Source organism: Watersipora subatra, chromosome 7 (genome assembly GCF_963576615.1).
Source record: "Watersipora subatra chromosome 7, tzWatSuba1.1, whole genome shotgun sequence".
Lineage (NCBI taxonomy): Eukaryota > Metazoa > Bryozoa > Gymnolaemata > Cheilostomatida > Watersiporidae > Watersipora > Watersipora subatra.
This window is the reverse complement of record NC_088714.1, coordinates 53640525-53657313: the sequence shown is the minus strand read 5'-3', so window position 1 is coordinate 53657313 and position 16789 is coordinate 53640525. Positions and strand designations below refer to the sequence as shown.

Genomic DNA, 16789 nt, shown 5'->3' with positions numbered 1-16789 from the left:
TCTACTAAAGTTTACCACAGGGACGGGTCTCTGATTAAACGTTCTTATCTTATTATTTTCTACATACATTTTTGCGCGAAATCCATTATGATTACCAATGGAGTGACCGACATAACATCGCAGCCAAGCCGCATAGACGGAAGAGAACAACTTCTTTTCAGTGCAACTGATGCATCAGGTGCAATGCGTCTTGTGACAAGCTGTTGTTTTGCTCGCCGGAGGACAACTCCGCAAAAACAACAGTTTGTCAAGACAGGCTAGTAAACCGCGCATGGAGCATTCGAGAGCACCAAATAAACTGTAGTTTATTTTGTACACTGCTAGTAAGCGACACTGAAGATAACTATTTATAGAGAACACCAAGTAGTAATCATTGAATAAACAATAAAACCTAATGTGTTACAAATAGTTGAACTTGAACAGGGAAATTGCAACAATTCCAGTGATCGTTCCCTCTCATTCAGTTTCACGAAGTACTACAGCTAGTAAGTCGTCGATGCTCTTACGATGGATCAGTTGGGATCGTCATTCTACTGTTTACTTTTTGGTTATCTTGGGGATTAATAAGGGCTTAGCGTGAAGGGCGTGTTTTGTGAAGCCAGGAGAGTCGTTCAAACCGGTGGGTCATCTACAAGGCGACAATGGACCTACAGACATCTATTTTAAATGCCCTTATTATCAACTATGGCATCATAGCTGTTGCTTGGGTAGTGGCAGTAATTTTACAAACAGAGAAGTTCTTTGACCTCACAGCGACAGGAACCCTCGTGTTTCTAACTTGCAAATCTCTGCAGTGGGGAGAGGCTCAGTATCCCAGACAGTATATCCAGTCAGCGTGTGCAGTCCTCTGGGCTATCAGGTATGATGAACTGTTTATACACCTGAGCTGATTTTATGTCTAAACACGCTTATGTCTAGAAAAGTTAGGGCTATTCACTACGTCAATCTTTATTTCAATAAGAGCAGTGACCGTTCGAAGTCACGTTAGAAAAAGATTACCTCCCACAGGAATTGAACTCACACCTTCTGTTTTATAAACCGGCGTGCTACCCACTACACTACTCAACCATGTTACAATTTTTAAATAATTGTGAGCATATTAATCACTCATGACGTTTCTAACATAATTTATGATGTTAGGAACTTCCTTACTGTGTTGAATAATCTATATACACGTACTTCCATCATGATTGAATTGTCCTGCAGAGCAAGAATAATCTAATTAGATGGCAGTCTGTACAACTATATTTAAATTCTGTTGTTGTTTTAATTTTGAGATAAGATCATCTTATGCACCCTGGCAGTCTGATTCGTAAGGAGAGATCATCAGGTATAATAAATATCTGTACATATATCCTGCTGTAAGGCAGTCGATTGGCACAGGTGTTAGTACGCCGGTTTACAAAGCCAAATGATGTGAGTTCAAATCCCATATGAAACTTTTTTCCCAACATCCACCAGCAGCTTCAGAGAGATGGGCAGATGGGCACGGCTCGTGTTATATTAAAAATTATAGCAAGGATTGCTATCCTTATTGATATCACAAAGCAATAGTTGTAGCTGTGCACTCTTTGCAGTCAATCTATAGCTGTGAGATCTGATTCAAAAGCTCCAGGAATGGAGCTATATAACTCAAAATTCGTTGCTTCAATCGACCTATCTGGTTAGACTTTTTCAAATAGCTCTCCTTGGCTACCGATACACTTGTCTCACTTCTTCTGCCATGATGCCATTCATTGCTGAAAGCCATCGGCATTGATGATGTTTAACTCTCTTGTTGTTACAAGTTTAATCGATTCTACACTGTCAAATCTGATTTCTTTCATAGTAAGTTTTAACCTAGGAAATAGCCAGAAGTCACAGATAGTCAGATCTGATCAATATGGAGGATGAGGTAGCATGGCCATGTTATTTTTAGTGCAATACTGCTTCACAGAAAACAAAGTGAGGGCGGTTGTGCTATAATGGTGCGGCACCCATGAACTTGTGTACCACAATTCAGGCCCTCTGTGTCTAACTCTTTCTCTGAGTCATCTCAATATAGGCACACCGACTCACAGTAGAACCCTGTGGTGGGTACTCATGGTGTACTACTCCATGAATCTCAAAGAAGGAGATCAGCATGGTCTTTACAACTGACCCAGACATTCTGGCCTACTGTGATCTTGGAGAGCCTGGAGACTTCCACTGGTTACTTTGGAATTTAGTCATAGGAATTTACATAGGACATTTAGTACATAGGAATTTAGGGTCATAACCACACACCCAAGATTTCTCCTTCGTTATTACGGTTTGAAGTTTCTATCATTGCTTGAAACCTTGATCATTGATAGCATGCACTTTGGGCTTCTTCTGTTCATCAGTTTGCAAGCATGACACCAACTTTTGTGTGACTATTCTGACGTTCAAATCGTCAATTAAAACCCTTTGAAAAGTTCTAAAACCAAGTACAGTCTCTCCAGTTGTCTCTCTGATAGTTAGACGATGATCTGCCAAAACCAATGACCTCACACTGTCAATTGATGAACAAGTTCTTGCCGATGCTGGTCTGTCTGCCTTCACCCTTCGGCTCTTCTTCAGTGCTGTCTCACCTTCATGAAAACCTTTGTGCCGCTCAAAAACTTGTGTTTTCTTTAGAGCAGCATCTCTAAAAGCAACGTTTAATGTTTCAAAGGTCGAGCACCGGGTTTCCCTAATTTCACACCAAATTTAATGAGATACGCTGTTTCAATAGATTACACATTTCAATAAATTTGCTTAAAAATTGCTGAAAGCAACTGACAGATCTTAACATACTTAACAGCTTACGCGAACACACATTGGTGTAGCAACCTGCAATTTTTTGACAACACTTATGAGATGTTTGCCATCTTGTTAATATGTTTTTTCATTGCGCAAATATGCAAGTGTACACAAACCCATGTCGACAACATTTTAATCAGGTTTCGTATATAGACACTAGATACATTGAAGGATACTAGTGCTTTAGTATGCTGATGCGCTTTGGCATTCAACTATCTTTGGCTCTCATTGTAATAAAGAAAGCAAATAGTTTTTGATTGGCCAAGTACTGGATGTTTATTGCATTGATTGGCCGAGTATTGGATGTTTATTGCATTGATTGGCCGGGTATTGGATGTTTATTGCATTGATTGGCCGAATATTGGATGTTTATTGCATTGATTGGCCGAGTACTGGATGTTTATTGCATTGATTGGCCGAGTATTGGATGTTTATTGCATTGATTGGCCGAGTATTGGATGTTTATTGCATTGATTGGCTGAGTACTGGATGTTTATTGCATTGATTGGCCGAGTATTAGATGTTTATTGCATTGATTGGCCGAGTACTTGATGTTTATTGCATTGATTGGCCGAGCATTGGATGTTTATTGCATTGATTAGCCGAGTATTGGATGTTTATTGCATTGATTGGCCGAGTATTGGATGTTTATTGCATTGATTGGCCGAGTATTGGATGTTTATTGCATTGATTGGCCGAGTACTGGATGTTTATTGCATTGATTGGCCGAGTATTGGATGTTTATTGCATTGATTGGCCGAGTATTGGATGTTTATTGCATTGATTGGCTGAGTACTGGATGTTTATTGCATTGATTGGCCGAGTATTAGATGTTTATTGCATTGATTAGCCGAGTATTAGATGTTTATTGCATTGATTGGCCGAGTACTGGATGTTTATTGCATTGATTGGCCGAGTATTGGATGTTTATTGCATTGATTGGCCGAGTATTGGATGTTTATTGCACCCAGGCTCGGCTCATTTCTCACCATAAGAGTATGGAGAAAAGGATCTGAAAAAGGGTTTGATGGCGTACGGGATCATCCTTTCAAGTTCCTCGCAGCCTGGATAATGCTTGGTAAGCATGCCTTTGCTTTTTTATACAATGGCTTACACCTAAATAGTAGGAGAAGACAACCCTTAATTCAGCAAGTATACTTATGCGAACAAGAAAGTCAACCATAGCATTCCTACAGAAGTTGTCTATACCATTAAAAGTTACTGATTCCATCTAACATTAGGTCTATCTAGATAACTATTGTCAAGAACGTCTGAGAGATGCTTTTACGGCAACAGACCAATCTCAGATCACTTGTACAATATTAGTAAAATATATACGGTATGTATTTTATATAAGCAATATATGATGTGATGCACAGATACAGGCGCAAAGGTGCTCTGCTTTTGCTTGCGTTGCTTCTCCTTGTATAGGCATTCTGGTGAAGCAAGCTTCGCCTTCCTTTATTGAGCGCCGAGACGGTTTCTCCGTTTTTGGTTTAGTAGCTTGGTCAAGTCGATCTGAATCGAGAAATGGCCCAGACACAGGGCTGGCTCTCACCACCCTGTGTTAGCACCAAATATTTCTTTGTAGGCGTTACAATCAGTCTTTATGATAGTTTTCTAGCATCTTTATTTCTAAAGTAACATCATGCTTTGGGGTTATAGGTTGTTAATATTTATACCAAGAAGGTTTATATACATGTACTTTATGCTATAGTTTAGATACACATTTCAATACAAGTTGATGTTTTTTGGAAAAGTGGCCATTATTCTTTTGAGTTTGATGATTGGATGCACTACTTTGTCAGCTTTGACCTTGTAACTTGCCTTCATGCTAAATGTCTGCCTTGACTATTTCATATGTACAGGTTATGTACAGCCCTAACCACCCACGGTAGGTATGTCTATCAAGGCCTACATTGTAAAGCCTTTCTGCCGATATATACTGTATCTTCTTTCTGATAGCCTACAAACCAAAATAAAAAATTACAAAAGATCTGGAGTTTATGCAACTCAAATATGCTGTGGGTAATCACTCATGTGAATTTCAACAAAAATACAAATCCAAAAATCTGTTTTTATATTTTTTTGGATTTTAGGTGTTTGGACGACATGCAATATTGCTCCAACTTTTATACAAAACATCAAGACAGCGAAGGAACCTATTGGACCACTCGAGTATATCGGTTGGAGCGCCTGGTGCATCGGTTTTGTAACTGAGTGGGTGGCGGATCATCAAAAAACAATCTTCAAGTCTCTTCCACAGAATGAGGTAAACATACACTGGTAAATTTTTCTTGGACGCTAAGGCTATTTGCAATATTGTAGCCAATTGTCGTAGGTTAGCAGGTTTTTCCCTGTGATACAATGACTTTGAGCCAACTTTTACTATTCGTTGAACAAATGAAGTTACTCTTGTTCAAAAGAGAAAATAACTCCAACTTTTTAACCTGCAACAATAAGTTTATTTAGCATACAAACATTGCTTTTATACACTACAGCTGACACATGAGTTGGGAGCTGCTTCCTTTCTGGTAACATTAAGCAGACGACTCTTGGTTACCTTATTGAAACTTCTGGCATTCCTGTCTATCAACTACATGTAGTTATGTAAAAGGGAGAGATTCTTGTTCTCTCATCTTGTATACTACATGCAGCACTCCAAGTAAAAAAGTTAAAAACTGCTACAACCACTGCACTCTTGCTTTATATCAATGAGCCAGACACAGATTGCTATTGATTTTCTATATCTTCCTGTAAACTTGCCGACTGTCAAACAGAAGGAACACGAAAGGTATGCTCATAGCCCCTGTACTAGCTTAAATCAATTAGTCTAATGGTAACCTACCAATAAGCATTTGGTGAAAACTTTTGCTGCAATCTAATCCATTGTACTAATAAATATTTAACACACAAAACCACTGGATGTCTATAGGCAATCTATGCTCTCTCATAACAATAAGGGTTACAACGAGTTGCTGAGGTTACAACTAGTATTTGTCTTTCTTATTTTTTCATCATTTTATGTCGTATAACGGAAGATTATCTCAATCAGTTTTGTAGTAATCATCTAGTTTAAAGGTTGACTTGCAACAAAATTCACATTACAGTGATTTGATATCAAAAGATTCACCATGTCTTCCTCTGATGTGTTGTAGGTGCAAAATATGTGGAAATGTGATTACAAGCTCTTAAAAGCTCAAAAACGAACAGTTAATCGCAACCATCACAAAACCGCCATAGATTAGAATCTCTTTCCAAAACGGCTCAAATGTGACGTAGTTGTACAAAATGGCTTCGGTTTACACTTTCAAGCAACCTCATTCGTCAAAATATTTTCACAAATATACTTCATGCATTCAATAAAACCATGTCTATTGTTTATCTAATTATTGTCATTGTAATGCTGTCACTTTCAGCACTGATGTCCTATAACCTACCATAAAAATTTGTTTAATTTTTTAACCTTAGCTCGAAGGAGTACATATCATTGTCTGATAAACATGCCGAGCCTGTTGGTCACCTGTGATAATCGAAAAATGCTGCAGAAATTATTCGCGAAATATGGGTCACATGATTATATTACGACTAGACGATTAGACCAAGCCGAAACAAAACTGTAAAGTAGCGAGCATCTATAATTGATACGGGCTCTTCGGCAAAAACCTGAAGTGTTTGTCATAAACTAGTGCTACGAGACGTTTTATATTGACCCTTTTATTGGCCTTTCAATTTACATGAGAAGATCACGTGACAAAACAATAACCAAATGTAATGACTACGTCAGAAAAATAAAATGATTCCGATCTACGGTGGTTTCGTGATCGTGATGGCTGCGATCAACTGTTCGTTTTTGAGCTTTTAAGAGCTTGATATCACATTTCCACACATTTTGCACCTACAACACAACAGAGTAAGGCATGGTGAATCTTTTAATACCAAATAACTGTAATGTGAATTTTGTTGCAAGTCAACCTTTAAATGTTTCATGAATCAGTTGAACTCGATGCATGATGTCACACCTAGAATTATGCTGATCCATGAATCTCCTATTCTTCTACGATAGCTTAGAACATAGAACATAGAGAACATATAACATATAGATCATATAACATATATAACATCTAGAACATAGAGAACATATTGAACATAGAACATATAAGATATACATACAGACCAAGTTCAAGCAAATGGCTTCGTCAAAGCTTTGTGCATTATTTTATCAATACAGATATTTCTATATTAATTAGACATCGCACGCTACTATTGCAGGATAAGTTTATTACTGAGGGGTTGTGGCGTCTCTGCAGACACCCCAACTATTTTGGTGAGTCGCTTATGTGGACAGGACTATATCTATCAGCGTGGAGTGTTTTGGAAGGCTGGGAGCATTTATCTATAATATCTCCTCTTTTTATAACCTTACTTACCTCTCAGGTATTTATTATACAAACATACATAGTCTTTTTATTTACTTTCTCTAGAGTGTGACCATAATATAACCATAGTGTAGCCATAGTGTAGCCTTAGTGTAACCATAGTGTAACCTCAGTGTAACATCATGTGACCATAGTGTAACCATAGTGTAGCCATAGTGTAACCTTAGTGTAGTCATAGTTTAACCGTAATGTAACCTCAGTGGAACCTTAGTATGACTGTAGTGTAACCATAGTGTAATCTCAGTGTAACTGTAGTGTAACTTTGGTGTAACCATAGTGTGATCGTAGTGTAGCCAAAGTGTAACCGTAGTGTAGCCATAGTGTAACCTTAGTGTTGCCATAGTGTAATCTCAGTGTAACCGTAGTGTAACCGTAGTGTAACTTTGGTGTAACCATAGTGTGATCGTAGTGTAGCCATAGTGTAACCATAGTGTAGCCGTAGTGTAACCTTAGTGTTGCCATAGTGTAATCTCAGTGTAACCGTAGTGTAACTTTGGTGTAACCATAGTGTGATCGTAGTGTAGCCATAGTGTAACCATAGTGTAGCCGTAGTGTAACCTTAGTGTTGCCATAGTGTAACATCAGTGTAACCTTAGTATGACTGTAGTGTAACTATAGTGTAACCTTGGTGGAACTTCAGTGTAGCCATAGTGTAACCATAATGCGTTCTCACTGCGAACTATAGTGTGACTATTAGTGTACTCGTAGTGTAACCATAATATGACCACATTGTGACCAAAGTTCAACCATATTGTAACCATATTGTGACCATAGATTTCTGTGAATATTCTGGCCTACTCTGCCTATTCTGACCCCATCTTTACAAGGAATTGAATAGGATGATCATTTAGGGTTCTCCATGAAATCCTATTGGCTGATGCCGACCACCCTTTGAATGTCATTCTTGTAAACAGCAGAAGTTATGCTGAAATGAAGAATTAAAATTCTTACTCAGGTTTCATCTAGCAATAGCTTAGTACAGACCATTTTTAGCCCTGCTGACTTGCTGCCGATGCTATAAAAGGTTTAAAATTCTAACATTGAACAAACATAAAAAACGTTAGTTTGCTATTAACGGTATAATTCCATTTAAAGCTTTATTGTCCTATGCCATCCCAGAGAACTTGACTGAAATTTTATCTCTCAATCATGTGGAGAGAACTTGACCTAAAACATTGTTATCTAACTTTAAAATGTTATCGGCTTCCCGTTACAGGCTACAGGAAGGCAGCAAGAGAAACAGAACATGGCCAAGTGGGGTAACGACCCAAAGTATCTCCAATACCTAAGCGATACTCCGTATTATATTCCCTCTATCTTTAAAGTCACATAATAAATCTGTTCTCTCGTTAGTTAAACTTTACAATTGACAAACTTTCTAAAAAAAACTTTTCAAAGCTCTGAGTAGCTGTGACATTTGGTATTTATTGATGGACTTTACTTTGTCTTATAGCAAGTCGATAAACAGTGAATGTTATGCATAACACTGAGATCGCCTATAAAACTACATTTTTTGAGCTTGTTACAAATCTTATGAACTATGTAAAGACATCGTTTCATTCCCAAGTTGTTTAGCAGGTTATGTGGTATATTTTAGAAATCTTCAAAATAAAAACCTGTATGCTATGCTGTTAGATTGATATTTGATACCTCTAGGTAAGATTGCTTCTTCTTTTAGTAACCAAATGAGGTGCAGCAAAAAATCAGGTTTATGACTATCTGTGAAGCTTATCCTTGTGGCGCTGGAGCTCCGAGTTCAATCCTCAAGCTGTCCCTTACAAAACCATCTAAAACATGTTACATATCAGATAATGATAGACACTATACAGGTTGAACACTGATAAATATTTTACAGGTTACACACTGATAGACACTCTATAGGTTAGACACAGATAGACACTCTATAGGTTAGACACTGATAGACACTCTACAGTTTAGACACTGATAGATACTCAATAGGTTAAACACTGAAGTACTGAAAATCATGGTAATTTTTGGTTGGTACAAAAACTTGACACGTTATTAGCTATGTCGGAGTTGTTCTCTCAATATTATATGTTTAAAAGGGAATGCTATGCTAATAATCATTTTTCAATTCTTGTCTTTTTGTTTTCCTTAGCTGCTCCATGGTGACACTTGTTATTATACAAGGCTTGTCTACTTACACCTAATTGGCTCTCACTTGTCGGAGATAAAATAACTTTTAGTAATTCCCAAAAGTTCTACTGTTGTAAAAGAATTTTTCAACCAGAACTCTGCATAACTGTTAAGAGTACTAGGAGCTTTTTAAATTTCTCATGATATATCACAATAATGGCTTTAAGCGAAAATTTTGCTTCTATACATAATGCTGCAGAGACCAAACCTTTCATTTCATCTCATGCGTGTATAACCTTGGGATAGTGCAGTAAAGTTCTTTTACTAAAATCACTACACTTTCACTACAATTATTCTGTGTTGTGTGACCTAGAGCTAGCTAGTAAGACTTAATTCACATTGTAAGTGTTGCAAGATACTTGTTAATTTAAATAAAATTTAAATATTAAAGTATTTTCTATTTATTGAATAGTTTTTAAATGGCAATAAATTAACAAAATTTGTTAATGTGTGCATGCATTTAATAGTATCATTGTATATAATTATCAAAATATTTTTTTCTTACTTTAGTCTTGCTTATAATAAAAAGGCATATAAAGGAAGTCGCCTACGAAGCTACGGTAACTCTCATTGTAGACCTCCCGATGACCTCCGTTAGTTTCTTTCTGCAGGAGTTCTGGGTCGACTAGTACCGATGTACTTTCGTCACGCACGAATGACTCACGGCTCCTCGATTAAATTCTCATAGCTTTCCGTCAACCCAGTCTTAATAAACTCTAATAAGCCGCTAATACGACTTGCAGTTCTCGCAGGCTATTCGCGCTACTCCTGAATTTATTACGGCATGCGAAGTTCAAGCGCGTAGTTGAGCACTAATAATCCGTTTCAAGATAGCTCTTCCACGTGTCGTTTGAACTCGGAGTAGTCACACGTTCTGTGTATTCTTCAGATTGACATTATAGCGTTTGCAATATGGGCAATAGCCAAACATTAAGCTGTGCTAGTGGGGAAAAGAGCTCAAAAGCACAACAAAAAGATGAACGCTACACGAAGGCTCCAGCTGACAAGGCAACTGAGAATGGAACGGGGGCTTCAGACTCTGAGGCGGCAGGCGAACCAAATCCAGTTGAATCAGCCGAGGAAACAAGTGAGTGCTCATAGTTGAATGCGTTTGACGGAACAGCAGGTTATTTTAGTGTATGCTGTAATTGGGTTTACCATCTTTTCTAAAACAAATGGTTTCTATCTAAAAATTCTCAAACGCCTCTATGACTGTACTTTTGGTTCCAAGTGAGAATGCTGTGTTCCCATCCGTGTTGTTCACATAGTATTTTACTTGCGTTTCGTGATTGTTAATTGAATACTGACTACCATTATAGACTTCCCTGCAGTTTTATCTGGTTATTTTTGCACAAACATGCGCAGTCTCGATCGCGGCGTGGAAACTGACTAATGAGAGATTGTGAACAAATTTTATTACTTGCTATCAATGTTTGATGGTTGGTGCTTGTAAGCTCTAAGGGCTATGTGATGTTAGGCTATCTGCTTCGCTAAGTCAACAAGATCCCTTGTCTAATGATACCTTCACAATGCTGAAAGGGGGTTTCTTGAGTAATAAACACAAAGGAACCCAAGCGCACAATAACTATGGAGAGAGATAATTATCCACAATATCAACATAAGGATGGGCTATTCATGTCCTGCATTGTCTCGTACCTTAGCATGTTTCTAGTGTGTTTCATTGGAAAGGCCATTGTGACACCATTATACAGTCCAGTCATTATGTAAACTGACATCTTGAATTGACAGAAAGAAACACATTGTGGGGGTGGCCACACACGAAGTTGCAAGTTTCGGGTTAACAAAAACAGCTGAAACTTCAACGGTAGAGTTGGAGCAGCATTCATGCTCGTTTCATTAGATCTGACCGACAACAGCTCTTGTGTGATTGACCGGCTTGATATTAATTAATTAAATTTTTACCATCTCCACCAGTTAACTCATAGTAATTGGTGTTTTAAACAGGAATTAACCGAGGTATTAATTGAGCTTCTTGAAATTAGATTCCTGTTTAGCTACGTAATTTGACTGATTAATTTATTAATAATCAATGAAATTTCTCAAAATCTTTGCACTGTTGTTCATTTCTTGAAAAGATTTGTTGTTTATGGCGAATTTTGGTTGTTCGGCATGATTATTGTAGTGTCGAAACACCTCTAACTCGTCGAATGTTATTTGGACTCACCAATCCCATACCCATCAGTGGGATACCCGACACCTTTCTCTTTCGGTATTATACGGAGTTTTTAGTCTGATATTGCGGGTATTTAAAATGTTATCTCATCCATTGTCTACCAATGATAGGTCTCACCCATGATAACCACCTGCAATGTATTTGTGCTCAGCTATGCTTTTTGTCACCACAAAATGACTGCCGATAACAGGTCATAGTGTTCCTTCCATCAATACTTAGTTTATTTGTATTATGATAGACATTCTGGTTTGTATGACTTGTTTATAATCAGCTCCTAAACAAAATCTAGATATTGGCAAGAGCTAAAGCTCTATCGTAATCATAGTGTCTTCTGTGTATAGAATTGGGAGTGCTCACAATAGATAGCTAACAAATCAATGATGCAAACAGGTGAATCTGTTGCCAACCGAGTTCAAACTTCCTCAAAGAACTACAAAGCAATATAAGCGATAGATCTACAAGATGCCTAACAAAAACCCTGCCAGAATGGAGATGATGGCTTTCTTTTGTCGCTCATGGAGGTGTCCAAATGTTATTTAAAAGCTCATGTTATTCCCAACGATTTCGCATAGACTATCTTAATAAACGGGAGCCTTGAAAGCTGGTTACATATGTATGTCATTGCGAATATCTGACAAAGCTGAATGTCTCGTGAGGCCTCTGCGACCTTCCAAGCTTTGAGAAAGTTGGCGAAACTACGATGTATTCAAGTTTGGTTTATTTGGATTATGCTGCTGTTATCACTTCAAGAAGTTTTGTTGACAAGCAGGTGTGAACAAAACTTCACACCTGCTTGTGAACAAGCATGTGTGACTTCTTGCTCACACATGCTCTCTTCCAGTCTTTCAAGTCTCAATTTTCCCTATAACAGTAGGGTGAAGGTTCTAGTGATCCATTCTTTTCAATTAATAATTTTTTCCGGAATTCAGCACATGTTTACATTGCGTAAATGGTGTGCGCAGCTTTTATGGCAAAATCTGCATGAACAATATTGTTTGATATACAGAGCTTGCGGATTGGATGACAGCACAAACTATATCAGGATGCATGTTAATTTCCAGATTTATTCTTTTGCAGATGTTATTATGCTTTCAACTGTCTGTTTAATCAGTAAAGATTTGGTAGTCTGAAATAAAAGAAAAAAACTGAATTGTTAAAATATCGATTATAATGGTTTGTTACATTTTAAGGCATTTGAAATGTTCAGCACGATTGAATATATAATTATATATAACATCAGTTCTCATTGGTCAAACGTAGTTGAACAGTTTAATGCTAGATGTTTTTATTTGCATTTTATCACATGCGTGTAGACGCCTTTTTCGTCAAAATTCTGATAACATCCAGTTGTGGTTCTTGTCAGTTTAACTTTACCCTGATTACTTTGTGTGAGCTAGGTCCGCTATGAACTTGCTTGCTTAGTGAAACTAAGCCCATGTGTTCACCATCAGTGTTTCCATGGTGCGAATGATGCGGATTTAAATTTGATTGCACTTTGAATAATCGTGCAATAAGCGTCTCAATGAGTATTCACATGTTGCGGAATTAGGCAGACGTTCTATAAAAAGTATGAGGAACTCTACATCCGAGGTCATAGCGGCGCACTCATGTCTCGTCAAATCAATGTAGGAATAACAGAAGTGCGCATGAAATGTGAACGACTTGTGCATCATTTGCAAGTGCCATTTCCATCTTTCGCACCTTTCCATTCAAGCATGACGCATGGTGAAACTTTGCGAGTAACAAAATTCGCTTTACTTGTGGATTATTACTGCTTCCATCTAGGGGATGATGCCAAACTGTAGATTATCCGCATCGTACAAGTTCCAGTAGCTGTCATAAAGTTGTACCAGCTCTAACTGTTCGCCTTTGAAATCAAATTCTACCGCTTGTGTAGTTTACATGAGTTCCCATCTCTGTACTAGCACTGACACTAGGCATGACTGTATCTCAGCATGACTGTATCACATGAGATCTTGCTCAACATTATTCAATGCATGAGCAACCATGTTCATTGTACTGGCGTCTGTAGGATCTATAGAATATGCCCTCGAGGGATGGTGTATTTAGGATGAGTTTACAGTTATTGAATAGCACTTAAGAACCCATCTTGTTACCTCATCCATCTCACCTCAATAACGGAGATGCTTACCTATCTATTGCAAAAGAGTTTTAATAAAATATCACTCCTTAGGGGAAAGAAGTAGCCTACAAAGTTCATTGTTCAAGTAGACTGGAAGAAGGCCATTTCGATTCAGATATAGTGTTGAATTTGGTTTAGTTTATACACAGCTCATGAATTGAACAAGCTAGATAATTTAATGCAATGTAAAATCTAGAAAAACAGACTTGATTCAGCCCTGTCATCTCGGACTCATTTTAGTGCCTTAGGAGTAATATATATATATATATATATATATAACTAGTCTCCCATAAATCTGCTTCACACCAGTTCTGTTTACATGGAAATCACTTGCTACAGGCAGAAATGTTTGGCTCTTTCAAGCATTTTTTGTATCATACTTGGTTCCCGTGAAAATCGTGACCAAATTAACCAGACTTGAAAAGCACTAGTATATAATACAGGTATTTTTTTAAGTCTATTACATTTCAATTACTTTTTAAGTAGTAATACACCTTGCTCTTGTTATCCATCGAAGCAGTACATCTAGAACAAAATAGTTTTCTTGTATATAAAATTCTTCAGTAGTTGTTTTTAGCCACGTTAAACCTTTGCCAGTGTTGACCAAGCTTTAAATTTGAAATGAATGTAAAGCGAGCAGATGTTGGCTGCAGTATCATGACTATTTGTTAGTTATTCCTTCAGCCCATGCTCTCTTCGTGATGCTTTCTAAGCAGTAGCTATTTTTCAGTGATGGTTTTGCTGGTCGTGTATTGATTATCTAAAATTTGTATACTATGCCAGTATCAGTAGTCCCTTTTGTTAGTTGTCAAATGAGTATCATAATGAGTGTCTTGTTTTCTTGAACTTTCAACAACAAAACGTATGCCTGTTCTTAACAGAGAAAAATAAAATTTGATTGGTTCCAAATAAATACTATCTTGCTGGACCTTATTATGATTATATTACAAACACGTGCCAAATACGTTAATGTGAAAGATCGAACTGTATAATAGCTGACCTTCCGATGAAGGTAGGACCAAAGTTTTTGTAACCTTGAGCCTGGTTTATGATACGCCGCTAATCCAAGACACTAATTTGATCAACAAAAATTGATACATTAGCAGAACGATAAAAAAATACTCATCAACAGACATTGCATCAACAAAAGTTGACAGAAATCATACCGATACAATTTATAAGATAGACCTTGTTAAAATTTTCCTCATACAAGAATCCGGCACGTAAAATATCAATCTAATCATGCCTGAAAGTAGCTCTAATGTTGCAAATAAATAAACATTGTTGACAATCGTTGCTATTAACCTTATCATGTCGTTCGTGAGACTACTGCAGTTATAACTTTGACAATCATCAATGCATTAAATGAGGCATCACTTCCATATACCTGTCTCTTCACTATTGCTAATGAATGATGACCATTATGAACCAGGTAGTAGTTACTTTTTGATTATGCTTAAAATAAATTCAGATTGGCCGTTCTCAGTCTACATCAGTAGTTCAGCATGCCCTTTCACCAAACTCTTTGTTATTTAACAATAAATTATTATTTTATTGTTATTCAAGACATGATACATGTTTTATTGATACACAAAATGAACTACATTCACACCACTCTGGTCAAAGAACCAAATCAATACAATCCATAAACTCATAACAAATTACATATCTTTTTATAAAAAACATGACCTTGCAAATCAACGGGGACTCTGCTGTTGCCTTTGCGAGACCTCTACCAAACTCCTGAGACAGACTCACCAAACTCCTAGGGTCTGCCGATTGAACCCGCGTTAAAAACCATTGGTCTACATATTACATGATATTGATTCAGTAAACCCGCGGTGCTTTTTATTGAAATTTTTTTATAGGTCTATTCTGTTACTACAGTAATTTAGTTTTTTTGTTGGCATTAGTTGACAGTTGGCCACATAGATACTAATCACAGTTTTATGATCGGATGGGTTAAAATTCTACTCTGAATGATAAAAACATCGGTAAAATCCAAACGTTTGTATGGCATACATAAGTTTATGGTTTCGGTAAGCTATTTGTACATCCTTTAAAACAACGATGAATCCAGTGAATCAATAGTTATTGATGTTCAACTTTGGTAGTAGTAAGGCAACTTTATACCTGCCTATTCCTGTGCTGACCATTTGCTAAACATTCGGTATTTGAGAAACACAACTTGGCATTTTATTTTGAACTGCTTTTTTATCGTTTCCATCACAACCATTTCTTATCCAACTCGTGTAATGGTTGTGTGAAAGATTTGTAGATTAACAAGCTGGATAGGTCTGCCGCATAGCGCCTGTTCGTAATGAAGCAAATGTCAAATAAGGAAAGATTTGATTAGGTTATATTATTTAATTAAAGCAGAATCCCCATCTTTATTCAACGTCTTTCCGCTCTACACATCTGTCAACAACAGTCTGCCGATAGCAGTGATTACAATTCCCTCCCTATCAATGACCTTTTCGATGCTCTGTCACATTTTCTGGAAACAGCTGCTGTCAAAAGTCAAGTCATCAAATTTTCATGGCATTTATCACGTCTTTCATTAATGGCTGCCTACGTCTGTACTCTAGTCGGAAGATGAAACTTGATGCAACTAACAAATTCATGAAAAAACACCATAGGAATCCATCGCCCACATGATCGGCTGCTTTGGGTCAAGTCCAATTGGTCAGCCAATAAATGTGCCATGCGAGAAAAAAATTTGGCGTTTTACCCAGGTTTTTTTTATCAAACCGTAAAAACCAAGAAAACGAAAGTGTAGGCTCACCAGCGCATATGCTCGGAGGTAGCAGGTAGTAGGTATGTGCTATGACTCATGCTAGGTTCTGTAAAAAGTAATTTTGCTAAATTTTTCAAGTTGTTTTTGATTTTCATCTCTTCCTCAACTTCTGAAACTGCAATGTTTCAGAAGGCTTGAAGTGTTGTGTGGAAAATTACTATGGATAGAGGATGAAGTATTAATAAATGGGAGAGTGTTGGTTGATTCAACTAGACTACTAGAGAGACTATACATGTACATGCATCTGTGGTCAGCTA

At 37.3% G+C, this 16789-nt stretch overlaps 2 protein-coding genes across 2 annotated transcripts in view; both read left to right on the top strand.

Annotated features, from left to right (window-relative positions):
- Positions 1–641: 641 nt before the first annotated feature.
- Positions 642–8770, top strand: LOC137400895 (uncharacterized). The gene is made up of 5 exons (XM_068087236.1): positions 642–859; positions 3774–3880; positions 4902–5074; positions 7075–7239; positions 8458–8770. Exons 1-5 carry the CDS (start codon positions 642–644, stop codon positions 8572–8574), a joined length of 780 nt encoding a protein of 259 aa, XP_067943337.1. The 3' UTR covers positions 8575–8770.
- Positions 8771–10121: 1351 nt separating this feature from the next.
- LOC137399603 (enolase-phosphatase E1-like) overlaps positions 10122–16789 on the top strand; it is a 40187-nt gene continuing 33519 nt past the window's right edge. The window contains exon 1 of the mRNA XM_068085781.1: positions 10122–10485. Coding sequence (XP_067941882.1) covers positions 10311–10485 — 175 coding nt within the window. The 5' untranslated portion in view covers positions 10122–10310. The remainder of the gene's footprint in view (positions 10486–16789) is intronic.

Bases quoted from the DNA above. Each gene is read 5' to 3' on its own strand.
- LOC137400895 (XM_068087236.1), top strand. From the start codon at position 642: ATGGACCTACAGACATCTATTTTAAATGCCCTTATTATCAACTATGGC. The intron at 5,075-7,074 runs GTAAACATACAC...CTACTATTGCAG, and splicing joins AGTCTCTTCCACAGAATGAG to GATAAGTTTATTACTGAGGG. The intron at 7,240-8,457 runs GTATTTATTATA...TTCCCGTTACAG, and splicing joins TAACCTTACTTACCTCTCAG to GCTACAGGAAGGCAGCAAGA.